The 11,204-nt window shown below is 42.8% G+C and overlaps 1 protein-coding gene across 4 annotated transcripts in view; it reads left to right on the top strand.

The window, feature by feature from the left end:
* Window positions 1-5,330: 5,330 nt before the first annotated feature.
* ldlrap1b (low density lipoprotein receptor adaptor protein 1b) overlaps window positions 5,331-11,204 on the top strand; it is a 37,410-nt gene continuing 31,536 nt past the window's right edge. For 2 of the 4 annotated variants that reach the window (XM_080480674.1, XM_080480673.1), the window contains exon 1: window positions 5,346-5,614. In XM_080480674.1, coding sequence (XP_080336800.1) covers window positions 5,530-5,614 — 85 coding nt within the window. In that variant the 5' untranslated portion in view covers window positions 5,346-5,529. Of the gene's footprint in view, window positions 5,615-11,204 lie in introns of all 4 variants that reach the window. The other 2 variants (XM_080480671.1, XM_080480672.1) reach the window with 2 other exon arrangements.

The raw sequence follows: 11,204 nt of genomic DNA, 5'->3' as shown, positions 1-11,204 counted from the left end.
ACCCCGACTTATCCTCTGCTTTTTTCTTTTTTCTTTTTTTTTTAACTTGCATAACCAGGTTTTCCTCCGGTGTGTTTTACAGGTAGACATTTTCACTGATCGGCCTGGATGTCTGTCTGCTTGCATGTTCTTCCGGAGCGTGCATGAGTTGTTGTTTCCCAGGCCCTCCAGTTTCTTTTACAAAGCAAAACCCCTCCTTTTTAAAAAAAAAATAAAAAATTCTAATTGATTATTCTAAATTGTTAATAGACGATCTGCCTCTTTGTGCTCATTTCTCCCAAAATGTAACATCAATCGTTCAGTTCCTGATCAACTTAAGGCAAAAACATGAAAGGTAAAGACGAGTCAACAGATTCCTGTATGATTCACCCTGTTACACTTGACTTGAACACGTCTCCACATATTTCACTTTAACGTTAGTGAGTTCTTAAAACATTTATTGCCGCAGACAAGATTTTTGGGGATGTCATGATGCTCACATCTGTTGTTCACAACATGTTTTGTTTCTATCCAGATGTGATAATCACTGTCTTTTTAGGAGACCCATTTTCTCTTGCAGCATTTAAAACTCCAGATTGGAATATTGTTCCACTATTGTGAGACCGAGTTTACATTGTGAGTAGAAAGAAATCCAAATGTCTTGATCAAAGTGTTTCCTCTAAATCCTATTGTCCAGACATGGCACTAAAAATAAAGCTGAGATATCAAAAATACAAAGAATATCTTGACTTCATACTGGAAATGATTTGAAAGTAAATCGGTAGGATTACCTGACTTTGTAAATCTCCCATTTTTAACTTGATTTTTCACATTTCCACTTTATTCTTGTAAAAAAAAAAAAAAAAAAAGGTTATCCCTCATTCAAGTAAAAAAAAATAAACTTTGCACTATTTTGCTTGGGAGATTCCTAAAATGTATCACCTTGCTGTGGCCAGTAGGGGGCAGTGTCCATCAGCCTAATGCTATTTAAAAGAACACATAACTCATGAACTGGAATTCTATTTCATGAGCTGTGATCACATCCCCATCAATTTTCATGATCAGTCCAAACACAGTTGAACAAAGCAAGAAGATTTTCCCTTGGTAGCTTTCAGATTACCTCCAAGACGTCCTCTGCATTTGAAAGCCGGGCATGGTCCCACTCAGTCTCTGCTGACCTCCAGGCCTGAGGGACGAGCACCTCCTGATTAGAGTGATCATTCCTCTAATGCCGTCGGGGTGTTTTCTATTGAGTGAGGGAGATTAAAATGGAAAGAAAAAAACAAAACAACGTGCATCTGCCAAGGACATTGAATTTTGCTGAATGAACGACGCCCTCTGCTTGGCACTCTGTCCTCCCGAAACACGCTTGATGAACCTGTGCAGAGAGACAAGTGTGGGCAACGGCTCCTTGCTCAATTTTCTCTGCATTAAGCGGTGCCTCGGTTAGGCATAAATTTTGTTTTACACTCCGCCCTCCGTATTATGTTGCTCTCCCAGTTCCAATTTGGCTGCTTGCTCTTTGGCAGCGAGAAGCACGTGGAAATTGGCAGATTATAATAGGTCGCCTCCAGCGGTCGCCTTTCTTTTTGGCGAGGGTTGACTCACACAGCCAGCAGACCATCCTCTTGTTTGAGGGGGAATTGGTGAGGATTTCCAGGTGAATTCGGCTGATTCTCCGCACTGCCCAAAAGAATTTTTCTCCTCCTTTTCCACATGGATCACATTGATAACCGTAGTTACTCAGACGGTTGAGTAACTCAAAGGAGCTTTCAGCACTGGATCAGGTTGGACGCTCCTGGGGTTTGAAGGGGCGATGTAGGGGAAGAAGGGATGACGACTCAGATTGTAAATTATTGTATTGGCCACAAAAAAAATGTATTCTCACTACCACGGGGCAAATGGATGTGAGACAAACAAGTAATGTGTGAAAAACCGAAATTATAGGTTTAATAGTAATCAAATCAACAGTTCCTGATGAAATCTTGACTTTGTTAGTAAACTTCCTCCTGCCAGCATCACTGACCTGGGATGATTAATCCCAGTCCACCTCTGGAGACAAAGTCCTGTACAGTGTGGGTGTAACGTCTGTCAAACTCTAATCACTTGAGTAATTTTCCCACTCGAGGTTAACTTATTTAAACAGTACTAACAAAGTATTAACAATTGTTACCCAGTTCAAACGAGCTTCCTCCTTTATTCACCAGGAAAACCAATAGTCTATTGATTTTTGGAGAGAATAAGGATTCAGGCTGCCAGTTGTCCATCTCTTGTCTTAAATGCCATGTGAGTGCAGGATTCGTGGCGCTGCGTTTAGGTTCTGCTCCGAAAGTCAACTGTATTTGGGTGGTTTGGATCATCTACAATAATCTATATATATATATATATTTCTCTCACACAAATCCTTTCTGAATGTATTCCCCACGCTCAGACAGTGCAGGAATGTCCTCCATGCTTCAGTAACTGTCAGATCTACATCCAAGTGCACTCTCTTGTCTCACACCTCTTCCTCCGACACGTGGGTATGGGTGCCAGCAGTGATTTAAAAGCAATGCCAGGCCACAGAGGGATTGCTTGGTTCCCGGTGCTTCACCACTGATCCACTGATAATTCTCTCTCGGATTTGTTTTTTTGGGTTGTTTTTTTTTCTCTGAGCAGAGAAAAGCCTGAAAAACGGAGCTGAGATTGAAGATAACGGTGGTGTTGCCTAATATGTCCACTGGGATGTGCGAACCTGTTGCACTTGTCATTTTCAATGAAAGCTGGAACTACTAGAGTTTTTTTTTTTTTTTAACAAGCCATTCATCTGAGGCATGTGTTCAAAGACTGATGTAAACTCTGTAAAACTCTGCTCAGACATAAACAATCCAATGCAATAAGGTGTGAAATCGCATTACTTTAATTTGACAATAGTGAATTACCTAATAGTGATGTAGTTTCTATCTTTAAGTCTAAAATCTTTCCGGAAGAATCTTGGTGGCTTTTAATTCTGAACAACGACTCACTGATACATGTCTTTTTTTTTTCTAAGAAATAATCTCTCCATCCTTCCTGCCCTGCAGCTGTTGTTATGATCGTGGTGCTCGGCTTGAATCTGGGACGAGGGTTACAAGGAGTGCACAGGAAGCCCTTCATGTTACGTACGATCAACACAGTCAGGGAGCTTTATGTTCGAAAGGGAAGGCATTGATTGGAGGCTGTTCAGGCAGCAAATAGATGAGATAAATATAACTTCTCAACATACTGTACTTTGTGGGAATTATGACGCATGAGTAACGAGTAGCCACTTCACAGATTTATAGTTCACATAAAAAAAAACATTTCTTCTTCTCCTCCTTCTTCAAAAGGTGAAACACTTATCTGGATTCCTTTAACTTCCAGACATTAATTTGACATTCAAATCACATTTAGAACCAGTAAATGTTATTTTAATGAAAGAAGAATTTAAACCCATGTTTCCCCCCCCTGTGGATTGTTTAATTAAAGATAAGGAATTGCATTTATTTTTCCTGCACGTCTGCTGCTTCAGCTTGTCTTTTTTTGTTTCTTCCAAACTAACAACGGTCAATTGATGACAGTCGCAAAAAAACATGATTAAACACTTGTTCTCAACATCGAAAGCCTGTGCTTTCGTCTGATAGACTCTTTTAATCCAGAAATGGGAAGCATATAGAAAGAAAATCATATGCACTACAAGTCAGAGCATGCAGTTTTAAACAATGTGTCTCGTCATGTTTATGGAAGGTTATGTTGCCAATTGCACAATATATTAGATGGAGAGTGGCTCTCTATGTTTTAATTGTTCTAACAGACTTTATTATCCCTTTGTATACATGGCTTCTATTAAGAGTTTTTTTTAAATTGAGATTGATTTGGAAAAAGTCTTCAAAATGGTGTAACCAAGTCACCTGAGGAGTTAAAAATTAGAGATGTCCAGCATAAGGGCCATGGGACAAAACTTTCCAGCATGAGGGTTGAGTCTGGCCTACGAGGATGACCTACTACACTAAATATACATTGTTTTTCCCCCCCTGCTCAGACTCTGAGCAAGCGGGAAGTTTTTGAGTGTTGCAGTTTCAAAAGAAACACAAATTCGATTGATTGACTTCTAACAGATTCGTCTTTAATGCTGTTGGACGTCCAGGTCAAACTGGACGTGGGATCATATGCGACGACATCATCATGTAAAGCTCTATTAAAGCAATCAGATGATATTCTCAGAAAATGTAATCAATCTGATCGCGTGGTTCATCTAAACAGGGAAATCTGATTTCTCACTCTTGAAGAATTAAATCAAATTGACAAAATAGTAACCAAATATAACACCAAACAAATGTTCTCCTCATTTAGGATTCAATTAGGGCGAACATGGAGAGCTTTTCTGTGTGTGATGAGGCAGAGTTGTGTCCTCCATCCATCAGTTGCCTCTGTCGTTTCTCTGAAAGCACTGTGACATTAGTTAACAGACATTCTGACAATGGGATGCAATCTGATGTGACGTCTACGTGGAGTCTGACCAGAACATAAACAGGATTACGCCAGCGCCTCCATGCTGTGTTGATGTGGGCTCAAATCCAGACTAGGGGCCGGTCTTTGCAGAGTTTGCATGTTGTCCCTGTGTATGTGTTGGTTTTCTCTGGAAAGTTTGATTTCCTCCTACTCCAAATGGATGACCCTGAGTGCCTGTAGGTTTGAAGGTGAGTGTTTGTGACGCCCTGCCTCCTCCTCTTGTTAGCTGATTGGTGCCAACTGAAACAAGTGGCATAGGGGATGAAGGGGTGGATAATAATAATATTAATATACAGGTTCTGTCAAAGTAGAATGTGAGGATTTTCAGGCTCATACTTCGATATAAAACTTGTGAGTTGTCATTATTGATAGGATTAATATCTTCTTACAGGTCTGGTCCATTCCATATAAAATCAGGTCATATGTGACATCCTTTATGAAGGTCTCAGCCTGTCACAATAGTAAACAGCGTCACGTCACTGACAGCACGTGTTCAGTAGACGATCTGATTGACGTCCACATGCTGAGGCTTGGCGTCACTCAACAGTAGGAGGCGTTTGTTGCGTCTCCAGTGACTAACTGACGGTCAGAAAGAAGAAGTATGGTGGCTCAATTAAACACGGTGGCTTTAACAGGTCTGCCCGTGACGTGACTACCAAATGACACGGCGCAGCCAGAGGGGAGTGAATACGCGTTGCGAGCGTGTAGTAAAAGAGGAAGAGCGGCAGCACCGCCCGCCCGGGCTGTCAGCGCGACTACCTCTGCAGCTGCAACCACCTCGCGCCTCTCTCGCTCCACGAGCGGGCGTCACGAGCGTTATCCGCTTCATTTACATACATAACACCGCCCAGGGGGACGAGCATGATAATCCAGCCTCGGTCGGGGAGCAGCCGCGAGGAGGAGAGAGGGGGAAAAAAAAAATAAAAACCCACCGAGAAAAAGTTTAAACGTGAGAGGGCTGTTTTAAAACCGAGCGGAGTGTTTCGACGGAGAGGAAGCGAGCGCTCGTCGGGCTCTTTTGCCCCACTTTCGGATTACGATATGGACGCTTTGAAATCCGCTGGACGGGCAATTATACGCAGCCCCAGTATCGCCAAACAGTCCTGGGGTTCGGGCAGACACAAAAGTAAGTAACACGGTCGCGCAGAAACGCTGTTAAGGCGCAGACATTGGCGAGATAATTTACCTCGGGCACGGCTAACTCAACAAGCTAGTCTCGGTAAGTAGCTGCCATGACAAGCGGCACTTTACAAGTCGCTCCGCGGACGCAGGCGACAGTTGCTGGGGTCAGGATAGCTGACAGTGACGGGGTGTTAGATGGATTCAGGTGTGTCGAGTAAATGCTCCGTTGTGCTTTTTGAAGTTGATCCTCAAAGTAGCAGCAGGTCGTAAACTGACCCCGACTGAAGCCTTTCTGGGAGGAACAAGTTCAGCTCTCAAACCGGTTCCCCGCAGATTCCTTCGTGCTCGCTTCCTGCAAAGACATGTCACTGCCGACGAAAGTTATTTTTTTCTTTTTAATTGAGGAGTCCCTGTGAGATGCTGCTGTCTTTGTCTGCCACGTCACTCACTCACACCAGCAGCGTCTTTGCCGGAGGTTGAAACCCGGCGGAGTGTGCACCGGAGATCGGGCACGGGAGTGGAGAAGCCACCGGTGTTACGCAGAGTTCTGCATGACTGCCGAGGACACCCCCTCACCCCACTCCTTTAGCGACTCCGGTTGAGCGCGTGTAGTTAAAATACGAGACTTTAATGGCAACTCATTAACTCTTAACAGAACCCAGTTAGAGTGCGTCATTGACTTTATAGGGTTGTGACTCTGTGGGAACGACGTGAAGCAATTCTCGGGAGTCGTGCAGAAGTCGGCATAACACCGGGGAGGCGAGCGGTCGTCTTCCAGGCGAGGCTGCACGAGCCTAGCAACGCTCTGTTGCTAGGCGATACACAGTGAAACAAAAAGAGAGGGAGGCTGTATTTAAGGAGTGGTTGCGGATACTTTTAATCCCTCTGTGGTGTCTCGTCCAACCCTTCGCTTGAATTAAGAGGTTCATCACCTCAGCCAGACAACCAGGTTTTGTTTGGACGTGATTTGTCTTCATCATCCTCCCAATGTCCTCTGTTATATGGCTGATTTTCATCACACCGCTGTCACATGCAGGCATGGCTTCCCAATGTTTTATGCTTGCTTACACAAAGAAGAGGAGGGATGTCCCCTGCTCTTGTGCTGGTTTTTTTTTTCTTCCATGGACAATGGGGCCGTTGGCAATGCATTGATACACGTGCCAGACAGTGCAATCAATGCTTTGTTTTGGTCCCCGCCTCTCTCTAATGGTGCACAATCAGCAGGGTCCCTCCACAACCTGACCAGGCAGTGGTCACAGGCTCCGTGACCCCCACTGCTGCTACTAATCAATCAACTGCTGCCACTGATGTTGAGCTTCACCCATGACTCCATATTGTGGCAGAAGTCACATCCCCCCCTCTATACCCCTGCTGCTTTAGCAATTGAGCAGAGTGGAGAAACAGATACTGTCAGTCATGTAACGTGGTGACATTTCTCCCCCTACGTTGCTTATTCATCGCAGGTTCCTGCTTTTTTGTTCATGATCAAGGACTCTCTTCCTTCCTTTTTTTTTCTTTGCACAAATCTAAATGTAGTTTCAGAGTCAAAAGGAACTTGCTTGATTTGGCTTCTGCTTCACAGTGAACTCTATACAGTATTTTGCGCAAGGTTGAAAAATAAAAATATACCCATTACTTAAAGTGTACCTTCTCACTTGGATTTTATCAGTGTTAAAATAAGACCTTTCCAGGGTTAGACAGGTCCATAATTAGAGGCAAGGTTTCGCCACAAGTCTGTAGCAAGATTGTCTCCCCTGCCTGTGTGTGGGCTTGCCTTGCCAAAGCAGCCTATTCACGCCTTTGGCATCTCTCACCACTGCATTCCTTCCCCCCCTTGTCAGCATTGGATCGTAACAGGTTCCATTATTGTTTTAATAAAACTATGGTCTTTTCTCCTGATCCCTGTGTGTCAATGTTTGAAGAAGACCGACTCTGGCACCATAGCGTTTCCCCGACTCTGTCCATTGTTCCATCATGGTTTTGAACAGATCAGTTACTAAATACTCAAATAGTATGTGATATGCAGTGTCAAATGTCTTTTTAGGTCAAGAAAGTTATAGTGTCCCCCCCCCCCCCCCCCCCCAAATATCAAAAGTGTGAGAGGCAGAAAATCCCTGTCTGCACTGAAGAGAGACAGCTCCCTCTCACGTTCCTGGTCAAAACAATGTCTTCTGTGAGGTTGTCAATATTGAAGCAGCTAGATATCAGAAGAAGTGTTCACTCGACCCACACGAGCTGTGGGTTTAGTAGTTGGCAGTCTCATCTCAGAGAATGTGGTGTCAGTTCGGGCCGGGCATTTCAGTGTGGAGTTTGCATGTCGTCGGGTTTCCTCTCGCAGTCCAAACACATTCATTTGAGTTTAATTGGTGAAACTAAACAGATTGTCAGTAAGAGTGTGTTATATATTATTATTATTGGCACTTTGAACCTGCCACTAAGTATCAGTCACCCTCTCGACGGCGTTATCTGCTTCGGCCAGGTACCACAACATCTACGGTCTTGCTCTGGGCCGGTCAGTTTAAGTGTCCCCTGCACAAAGTCAGCTGCAAGGCTGTAATGGAGATTGCTTCCTGCAGGAAACCTTTATGCAGTTGTAAAGTCCTTGCTGATTTACAGCACTGTTAGATCTTCTATATCTTTAAGCTGCTTCTCTGTGCAGACTCAGTGAGCAGTGTCATGTGTGGACTGAGCTGTGCAATCATGCTTTGTCACTGTTTTTCCTGAAGGGCAATTTTAATCCTCTGTGGAGAAATGGATGTTTAGTGTTCTCTGGCTCCAGCTGACTGGGCTGGAAACATATGATCACTTTAAATATGGTAATTGTTATTTTGGTGTTGTCTCACTCACATGAGCGTCTAGTCACAGCAAAATGCAGAGGTGAAGAAAGGGTTGATCTGTCGGTACCATTTATACACAGTTGCATATTATATTATATTGTATTTTGTTATGTTATCTATTTCCAAGTGTTTTTTCAGAGTAAACACTGTATTTGCTTTTTTTGTGCTATAAGTTCAGTCCAGAAGAAATTATACAGATTGATAAAAAGAAAAACACACATCTAGTTGAAATGCAAAAACCAAGCTCCCGCTGAGATTCTCTTTTAAATTAATGGTATGTTTTTAAATAAATAGACAGGAGTTTTTCAAAGTGGAAAATTCGTTTTTAAAAGGGGAAGAAGCCTTTCTGTGAAGCTGAAAAGATCTTCAATGTCTAACCAGTTTGCCTTCCAAGTAAGAAATAATTGATGTAATCTGCTCCAGCCATATGTCTAGACATATGGTCAGTGTGGTAGTCCACAGTTCATTTGTCACAAGGCATTGTCGCAAGGGCAGCTCGCTGACTAAATAAACACCACTACTAAGAGGAAGACCTATAAATACTAATTACACACAGTATATTTATATAGTCTGTGGATAGAGGCAGTCAGACTGTTCCCAGGAATTAGCTCTCCCTCTGTTAGTTTAAGTAATACAAGCTGGTCGACCGAACTGTTTAGGCCCTTTTAGCACGGGTGATGCATTATTGTGCATCTGGTTTAAACATCTCTGCTATAACCTGTCTGTCTAGTTGTAATGGTGTTTGACCACAAGGCAGAAATTATGAAATATCTTACACTCGCCAGCCTCATCCAATACCAGTGAGCATGCTAACCCTATGTAGGAGAAAAGATGGTACTAGTATCTTATAAAACTATGTCATGACCTGAAAAGTAATGTGTTCTGTAATGGCTGTTTATTTTGTGACGCTTTATCAAAAGCAACGAACTGTCAGATAATGAAAATTGCACTTATTTCGGACAAGGAGGTCGAAGTTGTCACGATTTCGTTGCTAATTTTAGTCATAAAATATAATCGGTATGGGCTGAAAATAGTTATAAGAGGGTAAAAAAAACAAAAACACGGTGCATTTCTGCAATATTTTGACGACTGGTTAAATCAGGCAAACAGTGTCAGTCCTTCAGGCAGTATGTGACATCAGAGATTCAAACAAGCCCAGGTTTATTTATTTATATTTTCCACTCCTGCTGTCCAATGGTACTGTCGTTGTGTTTCGATCCCTGTAGGTCATTTCTGTTCTGAGTTACTCTAGCCTAGAGTGACGTCCATATTCTTTCCTTTTAATTGGGTCTGAAAAAGGCTGCCATTCTGTTGCTGAAGGTCTTGGATCAGTGTGTTGTTATGCCTCCCTCGCGGCTGAAAGGTGGTGTGTCACTATCGTCCTCTAGAACACCGATTCACTACATGTACCAGCAGCATTCCTCAACCAAAAAGGAGTGATTCATATTTTAGAAGCTGAAATGTATTTATTCCTGAGATATATATATATATATATATTTTTTTTTTTTTTTGACTATTTCTGACTGTCATTAGTTGCATTAAAATCCAGTTGCTGTTATTAATGTAGCTGAGAGCAGGGTGCTTTACGGATCAGTTTCATAACCCAGATTGTTGTCGAGAGTACATTCTGGCCTCAGCAGGTCATCAGCTGTAATCCCTCACTGGCATGGCCACTCGTTTCTCTTCCCTCTCGTCAGTTTCCTTCTTTGAGTGGATTTTTCGACAACACTGACAGACACGTCTCAATATCAGGACTTAACTTATAAGACATTCAGCCTGAACAAATCCTTTCCTCTTCCCAAGTGAAATTGTTTTTAATGGTTCTTGAATGAAGAGTGGAGGGCTCCATCCTCTGCGTCGTTTGGAATGCTGAAACATTGATATTTAAAAATGTCATATGCCAGTTTGTGAAGAAGACTGAAGCACAGAAGCATGCTGGTGCTCAACGAGTAAAAAAAGATGTCACAGTGGATTGATCACTACTGACTGTTCATTTGACTCCCTTTGTATCGATCGTCTCTTTAGTGAACTAGAATCTACGTTGTATCTCAGTGGACATTGGTGTCTACTGCTTTAATTGTATACTATGTCACACAGAGAGACTTTGACTCGGTTTTTCCCAATAATATGTAAAACATTTTTTACAGAAGGCGATGTCAAGAGCGGGCTGGCGCTTTGGTCCGGGATCTTTCTTTGTACCAGGCAGGAACAGACCGTGACAATTGTCCCATGTGGACTAACACACTTTTTCCCTTTTCAGTTGAAGCTCAGTCTTTCTCTGTTTAACAATGCTCTGTCTCAGCCTTTCCCCACAATGGCTTTTGTTAGGAATTAGTGATGATGGTGCTCAACTCCAACTTGCGCTCAAATCACTAGGGCGAACAAAACATACAGGCAGACAGACACTCTTCATATAACCTGGTTACAGCCGCAGTCCTGCAGTAGAAATGCAGAAGTTAACTTTTTGGAGGCATCGCTGGAAGTTGTGTGGATCTCTCTCAACAAGCTTTGTGCTCTGTGAAGCCCTTCAGGCATCTTTCCTCATCTGAGTCTGCAGTTTCTAAAGTAGCTCCAAGTGTCCTGATTGGAATCTAATAATGCTTGGATAGGTCCTTTCTTTTTTTTTTTTTTTTGTACTTGCGTTGTTGTTGTGAGACGAGTGGAAGTCGCATCACCACAGGCAAGGGTCAGCCGAGGCCTTGAATAGCTGAGGACACACAACCACAGCTGAATGATTGTAGCTGGGAATATTGATTA

This window comes from Lipophrys pholis (genome assembly GCF_963383615.2).
Source record: "Lipophrys pholis genome assembly, chromosome: 14".
Classification (NCBI taxonomy): Eukaryota; Metazoa; Chordata; class Actinopteri; order Blenniiformes; family Blenniidae; genus Lipophrys; species Lipophrys pholis.
This window is presented reverse-complemented; position numbering and strand designations above follow the sequence as displayed.